At 35.9% G+C, this 15,238-nt stretch overlaps 1 protein-coding gene across 6 annotated transcripts in view; it reads left to right on the plus strand.

Moving 5' to 3' along the window:
* Positions 1 to 390: 390 nt before the first annotated feature.
* The window catches only part of TRIQK (triple QxxK/R motif containing), an 87,560-nt gene continuing 72,712 nt past the window's right edge, over positions 391 to 15,238 (plus strand). For 2 of the 6 annotated variants that reach the window (XM_004090743.3, XM_030795179.1), the window contains exons 1-2: positions 391 to 528; positions 11,890 to 12,048. Coding sequence is in view for 2 of the 6 variants with exons in the window: in XM_030795177.1 (XP_030651037.1) it covers positions 5,949 to 5,978 (30 nt within the window). In the remaining 4 variants the exon portion in view is untranslated. Of the gene's footprint in view, positions 529 to 5,933; positions 5,979 to 11,889; positions 12,049 to 15,238 lie in introns of all 6 variants that reach the window. The other 4 variants (XM_030795177.1, XM_030795178.1, XM_030795180.1 and 1 more) reach the window with 3 other exon arrangements.

Below are 15,238 nucleotides of genomic sequence, written 5' to 3' on the forward strand. Positions count from 1 at the left end.
TAATGTTAATATAAAACGATTTTTTTTTCTTTTTTTGCTATTTCAATGGGAAATGAATTGATTGTTTACACAGTGCGCCCTTCCACTTAGGGATGCTCCTTAGGAATGATCCTGTGAATTGGGGAGTGTGTGTGTGTGAGATGGGAGGGTTCAATAATCAAAATAACATATTTTTCCGTTTTATATTTACTAAACAAGTCACAGTCTTTATTTTTAATTTCTACAGTCACCTCGTGAGACAGGTAGTAGAACTCCGGAGTGGCATCAAAATGAGGGAAAGGCCTCAGGGCCAGCGCCATTGCGTCGTGGACCGGCGTAGAGGCGGGAGAAAGGCCGACCAATCCGAGAGCAGGCTGAGGACTGGTCCCGCCCCTGCGGGCAGAGCCCCGCCTCTTTCCCGCCTCACCCTTTGGGAGTAGGGGTGTGCGGCTGGCTCGTCCCGCCCCTGCCCCTGAGTGACAGGACCGTGGACAGCAACATTTCCCACAGGAAACGAAGTTTGTCGGCCCTTGCCTTGGCAGAGCTGAGGTGTGTGTCCGGCGAGTACGAGGGGATTGGGGAGACCCTGTCTGGGAAGCTCGGGGTCCGGGAATGAAAACGGGCGCACCTCCTTAGCGAGCCCTAAAGCGTTTAGGAGACGATCGTTCCGTCCCTGGGAGCGGCACTTGGGCGAGCTGGGCGGAGGGAGGCTCTGCAAGAGAAACCCGAAGTCCGGGAAACCCAGTAGGTACGGTGATCACTGAAGGACTCGTTCCCGTTGAGCAGGGCGCTGGCTGCGGGGTGGAGGATGGAGGGTGCTGGGTTCGGTGGGCGTGGCCATTGCGGTTGCTAAGGAACTCGCGGTTCCCGCCCTGCCAGCGTGTCTGGCGCCAGCCGCTGGGCCCTGGACACGTTAGTCCCGCCCACCTCCCAAGGTCTTCCACGCGGCTCGGGATTGGCTCCTTTGTGCTGTCCGATAACTCGCGGCCGCTTACTTCTCTGTGCAGCTCTCTGGGTTCTGCAGTTCCCTTTTGGGGCCCCCTTTCCCATGGTACTCCTCTTCACTCTTTCTCCTGCTTCCTCTTATTAATGAACGAGTATTTGCATACCAAAACATTTGCGGAGAAGAGATTCAGACAGGACTAGGTGGCTTTATTGGTGGTGGTGAGGTTGGGAGGCGGCGGTATTTTTCTTGGAGCTTGGTGTATTCCTGAATCCATCAGATGTTGGTGTCCGCGTGGATGACTAGGAAAAGGGGATTGGAGATTAGGTTTCTTCCACTTGGAGTTCTCTGCTGCTTATTTGAGCTTAATAAGCCTCCTGAAGAAGTTGAAGCAATTTATTGCTAGAGGAGCCCCAATGTATAATCTCCCTTTCATTCTCTACTGTGGAGAGGTGTGCTAAACCTGTAGAGCTGTTTTTGCTTCACTGGGCTCATAATTAATGATCAACAAGTATGGTATGAGATGGTAACCTCAGATAACCATTTCAAATCTTAGTTTGCTCATATACTCTGTCTCCTAATGATTCAGCACAACAAACATTCTAGAGAGAAAACACAAAAGAGGTAAAAATCTTTTACTTTCCTCTGCCAGGTTTACAGTGTAAACCCCCAGGAAGGAAGCTTATACTGCTTGTTAACATTGGAAAGAGCATTGGCCTACAAGTCAGGAAACTGGCAGGGTTAAGAAATGTTTGTCCTTGGGCAATAATTATTTTGTTATCTGTCAATTGGGAACTCTAGGATATGCCCTTCCTTCCTAAAAAAGGAGGAATAATTGATTGTGAAATTATCATTAATGATCTACACAAATGTAAAGCATTGTTGATTACGCTTTTAATCTTTTTGTCTATATGATCCGAATTTATAAACACATATAAGTATTGCCATTCAGCTTTAAGCATTTTCAAATTTCCCTTGTGATTTTTTTTTTTAATCTTAGGGTTATTTAGAAATAGGGAAGAAATTCACTTGTCTATTCATTATTGATTCTGTGTTGGTTCTGGTTAGAACCTTTAATGTCTTGAATGACACTTTTTCCTCTTTAATATCACTAGATATATATATATACCTGAAAGGATTGGGAAACATTACCTTTTAATGCAAGGATGACTAACCTTTTTGGTGTCATTTGCCACTTTGAGAAACCAGGGAAAGCTATTGACTTGATCCTCAGAAAAACGCACAATTTTAAGCCTAAATGGACCCTGTTTTTGTTCAACTTCTTTGGGGATAAGGAAATTATTCTCTCCCACTTGCCTCATCCTACAGAGAGACTAAGTAACTTTTACCCAAGGCTACATAGCTGGGAGCAGAGTGGGGCTTTTGCCTTTCTTCCACAGTGCCTCTTACCATAACATATCTTAGTTCAGGGCCTTCAGTCATCTGCAGTTGCCTTTTGGGGCCCCCTTTCCCGTGGTACTTTTTTTTTTTTTTGAGCGCTAACAAACGGGAACTACTAATGTTCAGTTATTTGTTGCGATCTTACAAAACCATATAATCCATGTTTTATCCCAAATGCCCTTTGATCATAACCTCTTAAAGCATATTATGGTATTTAAACAAGTAAAAAGAACATTATCAAATATTTTGAGAAAAATGTGAAATTGTAATTTTTTTTTTTTTTTTATTTGAGACGGAGTTTCACTCTTGTTGCCCAGGCTGGAGTGCAATGGCACGATCTCAGCTCACCACAACCTCCACCTCCCAGGTTCAAGTGATTCTCCTGCCTCAGCCTCTTGAGTAGCTGGGATTACAGGAATGCACAACCACACCCGGCTAATTTTACATTTTTAGTAGAGACGGGGTTTCTTCATGTTGGTCAGGCTGGTCTCGAACTCCCAACCTCAGGTGATCCGCCCGTCTCGGCCTCCCAAAGTGTTGAGATTACAGGCGTGAGCCACCGCGTCTGGCCAAAATTGTACTTTTGAGATTAACATTAAATACATAAACTTTCTCATCTATTCAGGTCCATTTTGGACAAAGAAAAGCTGATTACTTTTAGTACATGCCACTGGAATATCATTACTTGATACTTAGAACTCTTTTTTTAAAAAAAAAAACCTAAGTGAATAATCTTTTATAACATTTTAATTTGTGGCTAAAAAGAATGTGGTTGTTTCCACTGTGGCTCTTTTCCTGACTTCTATATTCATATAGAAATCTGTAAATAGAGTTCATTATTTTCTTTGGTCTGATTCCCTATCTAGCTTTATCAATAAAAGTGGACATCAGTAGTAGATATAAAAAGTTGTTATTGGATAAGGAAAAACTTGAAGAGGTAAAGAGCTATTGCTTTTGTAAAATGCATGAATGTATATAGGAGTACCTGTTATTTCGTTAGTACTTGTAATTTTATTTGAACTGTTTGGTACTTGACTCGTTCTTTCTTTACTCAACTCTGTTCGTTTCTGGTAGAGAAACAGGGATAAAGACAAATGGCTTAGAGAGAGCATTACAATGGATTTAGAGATTTTTAGGGGCTCAATAATAGCTCTTTCACTCCTCTCTTGAGTTTGTAAACAGACATGTGGCGCCTGCCATATCAACTTCAACTTGCAATAACAAGTGGATTGGGGATAGTGCTTTATCCAAAAATGAGTACTAGTACTTCCTATCCCCTTTTACTCCTACTCTCTTTCCCAGAACCTAGACTTTAGTTCAGCTGAGAGAAAAATTTCAGACCGCGAACAGATATGCTTACTTACAATTACTGCATTTCATGGTCTAGGGCAGAGAGAGTAATAAAAGACGGAAAATCTCCAGTGCCTACTGGTTTATAATGGGTTAGCTCTACTGGTGGAGTAATATGAACCAGTCAGATAAGTCTCTTTTTGGTAAGCTGTGAAGAAGTGGGATCTGAGGCCAGGACTGTTAATCTAGTGCTCTGGTTTTCCATTCTGGGTGACACCTCTGGGGTATTTGAAATATGCCAGGGTGTTTTAAAATTATTCTAATTTCTTTAAAGGAAGTACTACTGGCTTTTGGGATCCTGAAGTTCAGAGATGATAAATATTGTGCAATGTAGAGGTCTATCAGCTCAGTGAAGAATTTCTTTGTCTTACTCCAATGCCAAAGCATCTTTTGAGAGCCCCTGCTCCAGTGGACGTTCCTCTATGTAGAAACGCGAAACTCAGCCAGCTTTCTCCTTAATCTTTGTGCATATGTGTCTGTGTTTTTGATATCAGTAGATTTGACTCAAAGTGTTAATGTCTTGAACAATATTACTTTAGAATTTTGTGGGTTTTTTGGTATTCATCCAGAGTGACTAAAATAATACAAATGGAAAATAGTGATACATATATGATCATATTTGATATTCTCAAATTTCCTATTAAACAGTTAAGGATCATGTAGGTCTAGAGCTAATTTTTCATACCATTATATATATTTAGACCCTTTTTATATGGTAGAAATGTTCAGCATCCTTGCAACAATAGAGTGAGATAGGTATATGTTTCCATGAAAAATAAATGATTCCTACTTAATTCGTAATTTTGAAATGTTAAACAGTAAAAAGGTAAATACTCCATATTCAGCGGTTTAACAGTTTTTTTTCACTCAGAAGGCAAAGACAGTTCCATTAATGAAAGACTCTTGTTTGTCGCATGACTTTTAAGCCACTGAAATGGAGAATGACAACAGCATAAAGTAGCTTAATTCTTCTGTAGTAGTATTATTTAGCGACGTAGTTGCAAAAATAACAGACCAATTATATTGAACAATTTACAATTTTGACAACGACAAAAGAAAGATAGGTTAATCCAAATAACATTTGTTTTACATACTTTGAATGTTAAAATATTCAAATATTGCAGGGTATAGAATAATGAACTATATGGATACCTGTGGCAAAGTCCTAATTGTGGATTACAGTTTATTAACTACAGCAGGTGGAAGGTGCACTCTATTGAAAGTTTTAGACTTAGCTCTGTAGGTAGAAATATCCTTTGTTGGGTATTAATAACTTGCCAGTCAAGTTAATTATCTATGTGGAAAAGGTTGAAGATTTTTCTTTTTTTTGAACAGCATGCTTGAGCATTATAATGCTTGCCATCATTCACAGTGACTCAGTATATAGTACTGAATCTCTCTGGGCAGAGGAGGTATATCAGATGTTTTTTTTCAGGATGGGAAGGTACAGTGTTAAAAAGAACCTCCCAGTTTCCAATTCTGCTTTGTCTGCGTTCCTAGGGAGTTCATTTTCTGCCTCCCCTCAACACCGTCCCCTTTATCGATAAATGGAAAACACTGGCTTATGTAGAAATTATCTATACAGTTTTTTCAGTGCTAAAATATTCTGGATAAATTAACATTTGAAAATAAATCAAGTGAAACAAGACATCCTACAAAATCAAGGCAGAGGATATCAGTAGAAGACTCAGAGGCATACCTATGAATCTCTAAAAATAATTTTAAGATAAGGAAGGAAGAACATTTCGGGGAGTTTTTTGCTATACAACACATTCAATAATACATAGCTTCTATGGATAGGAGAACTTCATGTAAAAATAGCAGACAGTGATGAAGTGACAGAAGATAGTAAGAGAAAACAAAATGATGAGAAACTGAAAATATGAGAGCCATATCAGTTTTCTGTTCCTCTTATAACACATTACCCCACGTTTAGTAACTTAAAACAACACAAATTTAGTATCTGACAGTTCTGTGGTTCAGAAGTCTGATATAGGTCACTTTGGGCTGAAATCAAAATTGGGACAGGGCTGCATTCCTTTCTGGAGGCTCTAGGAGAGACGGTTGGTTTCCTTGTCTTTTGTAATTTCTGGAGGCTGCCCACATTCCTTGGCTTATGGCCCCCTTCTTCCAACGTGAAAGCCAGCAACATTGCAGCAATCTGACTTATTTTGTTGTCACATCTCCTGACCACACCTGGAAGGGTTATCTACTTCTGAAGACACATCCAGATAATTCAGGACAATCTCTCCATTTTCAGGTTCTTCATTGAATCATGTCTGCAAAGTCCCTTCTGCAATCTAAGGTAACTTATTTGTAGGTTATGGGAATTAGGACTTGGACATTTTTGGATTGGGGGAACATTATTTTGCCTATCACAAAGGCATTAAAAAGTCTGTATTTGAGGCAGTAACAAATAGAATTGATGTCGTTGTACAAAGTTTAGTCAGTGTAGAGAATAGATTTGAGAGGTTATTTTAGTTAAAAAATTGGAAATCATAAAAAGATGATATATGGAGAATAAAGAATAGAGTCCACTGTGTGGATATTTGGAGTCTCTGAAAAAGAGACATGATAGATAGATAGATAGATAGATGGACAAATAGTTGTTCCTAAAGAAGAGAACAGAGCATTTGAAAGAAAAATAACTTTAAAAATAAATAGGAGAAAAAACTTTCCTGAGCTGAAAAAGACCCATGAAGGAAGGAAGGCCTTTTTCATGTAAGGCATGACAACTTAAAGAGACACAAAAATCACAAAATTGTCAAATTGATGATGATAAAGAAAATAAATGTTTTCCATATCTCGAAAGAAAAGGAAAAAACATGTTATTAGGCTGGCCTCAGACTTCTTTTCTGTAGTATGAAATGCCAGAAAACAGCAGAGCAACATGTTTATAGTTAAAAAAAATTCCCAGGCAGTTTGTAATTCTCGTGTGATGGCAACAGAAAACCACTCTTACGTATACAGTCCATCCCTGATTTACGATGGTTTGACTTATGGTTTTTCAACTTCATGATGGGTTTATTGGTATGTAACTCTATCATAAGTTGAAAAGCATCTGGACTTAAGATGGTTTGATTTACAATATTTTAATTTTACTATGGGTTTATTGGGGTATTAAATGCATTTTCCATTTAAGATATTTTTGACCCATGGTAAGTTGAGGAGCATCTGTATAAAGGAATCTAAACTACTTCATGTTTCCTTTTGAGGAAAAAGACCGTAAGATACCAGCTTATTATGAGATAATGCAATATTAACACAAAAGCCATTTTGTGTGTGTGTGTGTGTGTATGCGTGTATATAACTGATGGTATATCCCAGGCTTTAAATAATTTTGTTAAATATAGCTAAAAATTGACTGCTAATATAAAACATTGCTTGCATGAGAAGATATATACTGTACAATTAATTCAATAAGAAAGACCTAGATTTAAATAAAATTTTGTGAACTTCTGACTCATGTATGCCAGAGGGGAAACCTGATAATCCAAGAGTATGAATAGATTAAAAAATATCCCCAAACAATTGATTAGCAAACTATGACCAGCAAGCCAGATCTGGCTCACCTTGTGTATCCTATGATCCGTGAGCTTGGAATGGTTTGTACATATTTAAAAGGTTGAAAAACATCAAAAGGATAATGTGGACATGTGGAAATTATGTAAAATTCAAATTTAACTGTTTATAAATAAAGTTTTATTAGAAAACAATCACACTCATTCGTTTACATGTGACATGTGGAAATTATGTAAAATTCAAATTTAATTGTTTATAAAGAAAGTTTTATTAGAAAACAATCACACTCATTTGTTTACATATTGTCTGTGGCTGCTTTTACAGTACAATACAATACAGCAGAGCTGTGTAATTGCCACAGAGGTGCACATGAGGCACTTTCATTGCCTTGCTCTGCATCTCAGCACACTAAAATCATAGTCACATTGTTATAATTTGATTTTCCCACTTGACATCCAAAGCCTATAGTATTTGTATCTAGAAAGCAGAAGAAGTTTTCCAACTCCTGACCTGAATTGTAAGCCATAGTATACTTTTCTTTTCAGTTCAAGGGACTCAGATTTTTCAATTTTTGCCCTTCAGTGTTCGACTTACCCCAGCATCTCTTTGGTCTTATATGGGTTAAGGTTAACCTCAGGAATCTATTACTATTTGCATTTTATAATCCACGTCTTCTCTCTTCCATCTCTATTCCATAAATGAAACAAAATTCATGTAAATATTTTACAGTTTTATTTCCAAAGATGAAAATCAGGTAATATCTCAATATTATAATAAGAAATAATGGATACTATTATATGCCAAAATTCTAGATGTTTATAGAGATAAGTATGTACAATATTTAATAAGTGAGTTACATATCAATCAGATAACCAAAGATTTGTCCAGCAGGTATAGGTGAATTATACAGAGAAAGTACGTAATTGATTGAAATGGGGTCTTGAAGGGTGCCTATGAATTCAAGTTAGACAAGGCTAGGGCTGAGCAACATTGAAATAAGTATAACAAGATTTGTAAAGCTATTAAGCTGTCAATGGGTTCTTGTGATTGGAAAATTAAAAGAAGTTTAGTGATTGGGGCCTAATCTAGAGAAAAGTGGCTAGAGTCGAGGCAGTATGAACCTGCTGGCAAAGGCTGAGGAGGCTCTTATATGACATGCAAAACTATTTGCATCTTGTAGGCAATGAGGATCCATTTCAGGTTTTCAAATGGAGAGCAACATGATCAAATTGGTATTTTGAAATGGTTCTGAAGCTTTTTCAAATACTGTACCACACTTTCTAAAATTCTTTAATTCTATGATTATACTTTCATGGAATAAAAGTTGTTTTGAGGTACACATAGGTTTTCCTTTAAGGGGGAATATATAAACAATCCCCTAGTTACCCTAGGAACTTACGTGGTAGGTAAACTTATGTGAGCAGGCTGTTAAATAAATGTACGTCATTAAACATTTTTAGAATATTAAGAAGTTACTTATAAAGTAAAAACGTAATCTGTTCTGGCTTCTCCTGAGTAGATAGAACTGCTTTAAGACAAAACATAACGTATATGCTTGCATACTGCACCACTTTTATATATGGCTTATAAAAACTTTGTGAAAGTTTGAGATGATCGAAGTTTAGTTATAGACCACTTGAATGTATTTAGATTTTCTTTGCTTAGATATTTAAAAACAATGTTTAAATTAATGCTTTGCATTTCTTCTAATAAAATTAATACGTTTGTTTGGAATGCCTTTGTAAAATTTAACTGAAAACATCCCCTTTGAACCTTGATCTAGATATATAATGAAAATAGTTACTCAGATGATATTGTCTCATATTTATGTAGACCTTTATATTTGACACATTTCCATAAAAATACTTCATTTCATTCTTACTTCATATATATATGTTTATATATGTGTATCTGTATGTGTATGTATACATAAATATACATATATTTTATGTACATACATTAATTTTATGTGTACATACATGCATATGTATACTTATATACATACATATATGTATATATGCTTATGTATACATGTATGTATATGTAAAAAGGCTCTTACTCCATTTTACAGAGGTAGAGTCTGTAGTTCTGGTGAATGGTCTGAACATACTCTAATACATAGAGGAAAGAGAGTAAGCTCTATAATCAGATAGATTTGAGTTCTAATCTGCTCCTTTCCCTATCAACTTTGCATGCTTGGGCAAGTCAGTTAATCATTAGGAAACTCAATTTCCTCAGTTGGGAAATTGTACCTGTCATACAGAAATGTTATGAAAATTTGTGATATGTGATGTGCTTACCGCAGTGTTTGCCATGGTAGTTGCTAGTCAACAAATGCTTAGCTGCTATTATTACTAATATTAACAATCATCATTAATAAGGCTCCCAACACCCATCACTTGCATTTTCAAACTCCAAAAGTTCTTCAAAATTAAACTTTGTCAAGTGTTTTACAAACTTAATTGAGACGAAAAACAGACTTGAAATGACATGGGACTATTTAGGTAATTAATTGGCATAAGATTTTTCTATGAAGTATTAATGTGCTTCCCCCACATCCTTTCAGGAGTGTTATGTAATTATGGTAGGTGGGATTTGTTACATTTTTATAATCTAAAATCATTCAAGACATATCTAGCCCAAACATTTTAGATAAGGACTGTAGAGTTGTATTTTTATGACACTTGTATTTTAATAACAGCTTTATTGAGCTATATTTCACAATCATAAAGTTTATCATTTTAAAGTGTATAATTCAGGAGTTTTTAGAATATTCCCAATATTGTGCAACTATCTAATTTCAGAATATTTTCATTATCTCAAATAGGAATTCTGTACCCATTATGTCAGTTCCCATCCCTTCTGCCTTTGCTTCCTTAAGGAACCACTAATCTATTTTCTTTCTCTATTGACCTTGCCATTCTGGACATTTCATATAAAGGGAACAATAGAAATTATGTATAAGTGGACTTTTGTGACTGACTTCTTTCACTTAGATACATGTTTACAAGGTTCATCCATGTTGCAGCATTATCAATATTTCATTCTTTTTAATATTCCACCATATAGATATATACCACATTTATATACCTGTTCATCATGAGTTGTTTCTACTTTTTGGCTATTAGAATAATGCTGCTATGAACATTTGTATATAAGTTTTTGTGTGGAGATGTTTTCATTTTTCTTGGATATATACCTAAGAGTAAAATTGCTGGTCACATGGTAACTCTGTGTTTGGATTTTTGAGGAGCTGCCAAACTTTTCAAAGTGTGGCTGTATCATTTTACATTTCTACCAGCAATGTATGAAGGTTCCAATTTCTCCACATTCCTCATCTCCACTTGCATTTTTTTTAAAATAACCATCCTACTAGGAGTAAAGTGGTATCTCATTGTGGTTTTTATTTGGATTTTCCTAATGACTAATGATGTTGAGCATCTTTTCATGTGCTTTTCGGCAATTTGTATGTTTTCTCTGGGAAATTGTTCAAATACTTTGCCCACTTAAAATTGTATTATTTGATCTTTTACGTTGAGTTGTGAGAGTTCTCTATATATTCTGGATATAAGACTTTTATTATATATATGGTGTGCAAGTATTTTCTTCTATTCTGCGGACTGTCTTTGTACTTTTTTAGTCATGTTCTTTAAAGCATAAAATTTTTATTTTCATGGAGTTCAATTTGTCTGTTTTTCATTTTGTTGCTTGTGCTTTTGGTGTTGTATCTAAAAGACTATTTTCAAACTCAAAGTAATAAAGTTTTATTCCTATGTTTTCCTTTAAATGTTTTATAGTTTTAGTCTTTGCATTCAGTTCTGTGATTCATCTTGAATTAAATTTTGTGTTTGGTGTGAGGAAGGGTTCAACTTTATTATTTTGTAGCACCTTTGTTAAAAAGGATTATTCTTTCATATTATTACTCTTGACTTGTATTATTAACACTATTTAAAAGTAACCCCAAAATTGCTACTTTTAATTATCTCATTAGAATTAGTAAAGTAAAGCTTGTGTTCCCAAATAGTTGGGGTTAACTTTTGAGTTGGTATTATTATTAGACCCCAGTTTGGAAATATTTAAATTTTATGCCCTTATCCATATGAGAGCAATTGCAGTGTAAAACTTGACATAAGTTCATTGCCTGGCATTTAATAGGTATTCGGTAAATATTCACTGAACAAAAATGAATAAATCATGCATTACCTGCTTATTATTCCATGTTGCTTTTAAAATGTGCATTTAGAAATTAACATATACTTAAACATTTATAACTGAATAAATATAATTGTTTTTAAAGTCAACCTTGTGCAAATTAAAATAACAGAAAATAATTTTATATCAGTCTCTTTACATTTATGCTTGACTTTAGAAAGCAGTGGAGGCATCTCCTGCTAATTTTCAGATAATTGTTTAAGACACACTGGGTCACATAAATTTAAGTAGACTTTTCTGTTACAGGACTTCTCAGAGCCTTCATAATAATATGAAAATGTGCCTTGTTAAAATGGGGCATAATATGCAACATTTTCCAATTATATTTGGCATAGAAACATATTCGGATTGAATAAATAACAGAGTTAGCAAACCAAGAAACACCTTTTGGAAATGATTTCCCTGTGATTTAAATTTGTGGACAATTAGGGAACTGGAGATCATCCATTTACTATTTCTATATACTTTGTTTTGAATTTCAGTAAGAAAAGTCACCAAGAGTATTATTTTTGGTATTTGGAATTGAATTTGCCAGGAATGCTAGCACTGCTACCTAACTAAAGACCTTGGCTTTGGAAACATCTTACCCCTTGGCAGCTCTCCAGAGTTTAGACTTGGCAGCATCAAAGACACAACGCAAGGTGTGTTTATTTGATTTAACATTTTGCAAAAGGTGTTTTGATTTGTGGTTTGTTTTCTTTCACTTTGTACTTATTGCTCTGGGTTGTTTTCTTCTGGCAATGAACCTGGGCTCCAAGCATAGGTTTTTCTTATGGAAGACAGTATTACAATAAGGAAATGTTTTTACTTGTATTTATTTTGTGATATTTCAGCAAATCCAAATAAATGAAGTAACATTTATAAAGCTATACATTTATAACTGACTTATTTGTTAAATGTTTAGTATTATCAATTGTCTATTAAAGATTTGTTGCTACATTAAATGCTTGGTCTGTCTTGATGTTCAGTACATTATTATACTTTGGTATATTGCAATATTTTGATAATTATTTATTGGTTTTAGTCACTGTTCCTGCATATTAAGTAATAAACATATTAATATCATCATAAAATATCATTTACTCAGCAATATTTCTTAGTAAATTGATACATCCATTTTTCTCATGTATTGTGGAGAGAGGAAATATGATATAAAATGGAAGAATATGGGCCTCTGTTTAGCTCTGACCTCATCGCTTACTGTTCTTTCCCACTCCTCACTCTACTGAAAGCCTTTAAATAGCTCTCCATTTTACTCAACATCAAATCTAAATAAAGCTTTTAAACTGGCTTAAATGTCTCTACAGTACTTGAACCTTTGTTATTTCTCTAATTTCATCTTTAACTCTGCTCATCGTCATTCTCTTGCCCTGGGCATACTGCCTCCCTTTTTGTTCTCTGAACATGCCAGGCATTTTCTCATCTCAGAATTTTTGCACTTGCTATTCTTTCTACTGAATTGCTCTTCATCCATATATAGCAATTGTATGACCAATTTCCTTACTTTTCTTTTGGTCGTTATTAAAATTTCACCGTCTAAATGGAGCCTTACCTGATGACCATCCAAAGCTTTATATTCTTTCTTTCCTCTGTAATTTTTATCACTATCTATTAAACTATATATTTATACTTATTTGTCTTGCTTATTATCATTATCCTTCATAAGAATATAAGGCATATGAAGTCAGGAATTTTGGTTTGCTCTGTTTTCACTCATCTCTAGTAAGCGGAGTGGCCCCTGGCCCTTGATGAGTGAATGTATGAATGATCAATGAATCTAGTAAATGTGTTTTAACTACTTACTATGAGCTAGGCATTGACAGTTCCTACCTTCAGGAGTATAGTTTAACAAAGGAAATGGATAATTCCAGCCGCCATTTTACTATAGTATTGTGTTATAATAAGACTATGAATAGAATGCTGTCATCACTTGGAGAAGCAGCATTTAAATCAGACTATGTTGTACTTATGAAAGGCTTCTGGGGAAAAGTAACCCTTTGTATCAGTCAGAGGAGCTCAGGTTGTGCTGTAGAAACAAGCAAGCCCAAATTTCAATGTCTTAACACAACACACAGACTACATATCCAAAATGAGTTGGTAGCACGGTTCTGGATCCAAGATATAGAAGGTTTTATCCAAATATACTTCCATGATCACTGCAGCAGTGGGAAGGGAGTGTGGCTCGTTATGCAATGGCATTTAGAGTTTCATTAGTCAAAGCAAATTGCTAAATTTTGAATGGGGAACTATGAAGTGCAGTACTTCCTTCTATCCAGAGGGAAAGGGGAATTGTAAGATTAATGAGTTGATTAATGACTGTCATACCTTTGTACTGATTTAAAGGAGTATAAGATATCCAAGTAAAAGATATTTAAAAGCATTTTCAGATGATACACCTAGGTATAGTTTTTTTGACATTTATCCTTTTTGGTGTTCTTTGAGTTTCTTGGATTTATGGTCTGGTGTCTGACATTTATTCTCAGTCATTATTGTTTCAAATATTTCTTCTGTTCTTATCTCTTTTTCTTCATCTTCTGATATTCCCATTATGCATATACCTTTTAGAGTTGTACCACAATCTCTGGGTATTCTGTTCTCTCTCTCTCTCTCTCTCTCTCTCTCTGTGTGTGTGTGTGTGTGTGTGTGTGTGTGTGTGTTTTATCTTTGTTTTCTGGTTTTGGAGGTTTCTATTGATTTACCTGAAGCTTAGAGATCTTTCCTCAGCTAGTGTTCAATCTATGAATAAGCTCATCAAAGGCACTCTTCATTTCAGCTATTGTGTTTTTGATCACCAGCATTTATTTTGGTTCCTTCTTAAGATTTCCATCTCTTTGCTTACATTCTCCATCTGTTATTGCATAGTGTCCTTTATCCATTAGAGCACTTGGCATATTAATCATATTTATTTTAAGTTCCCAGTTTGATAATTTCAACATCCCTGCCATATCTGGTTCTGATGCTTGCGTATCTCTTCAAATTGTGTTTTTTTTTTTCCCTTTCAGTATGCCTTGTAATTTTTTCTTGATAGTCAGATATGATGTACTGGGTAAAAGGACCTGCTGTAAATAGGCCTCTAGTAACATGGTGGTAAAGTATGGAGCTATGTGGTGCACTCTGTAGTCCTATTATTAGGTCTTAGTCATTTAGTGAGCATTGGCTTTTGGACTGTGAACTTCACAAGTGTTTCTCAGTTTCTTTTTCCCCCCACTTTAGTGAAGACAGGATGCCTGGAGTTGAGTATTTCTCTTCCTCCACATGGAAAGCTGGAGTGGGCTAGAGTTGGGGGTTTTCCTTTCCCCAGATCAGTTAGGCTCTGACAGTACCCAGCAAGTTAGCCTTTGATTAACTAGTTTCTCCTGAGGACAGATCTTGTTAAGAATGACAGAGTGCTGTAGTGTATTTCAAAATGGTTCCTTTTCCCCTCCCACTGGGATTTTTCTCAGGTATTTACTGTGAGAAGCTAGTCGAGCTCCTGGGGGTAAAACTCACGGAGTGTGAGGTCCTTCTCTGTCTTGGTTCCCCTAGAGTTTTTCATTCAGACTTTTTCATCCTGAGCTTCTAGCAATTTGTCAATTACAGTTCAGGTTTTTCTACCACAGCACTGGTTCCTGTGACTCCTCTCACGGGTTTCTGTCTGGTAAGCTGTGACTCTGCGTTTGCCTATTTCTCCAACCTTGAGAGTCAGAATTGTGCTCTGTGTCCTCATTTTTCTTAAGAATCCAAAAAGAGTGCTGATTTTTCAGTCTGTTTAACTTTTTACTTGGGAAAGGGACGGAGTGGTGACTTCTAAGCTCCTTACATACAGAAATGGAAACTGGAAGCCTATGATAG

Source organism: Nomascus leucogenys, chromosome 16, assembly GCF_006542625.1.
Source record: "Nomascus leucogenys isolate Asia chromosome 16, Asia_NLE_v1, whole genome shotgun sequence".
Lineage (NCBI taxonomy): Eukaryota > Metazoa > Chordata > Mammalia > Primates > Hylobatidae > Nomascus > Nomascus leucogenys.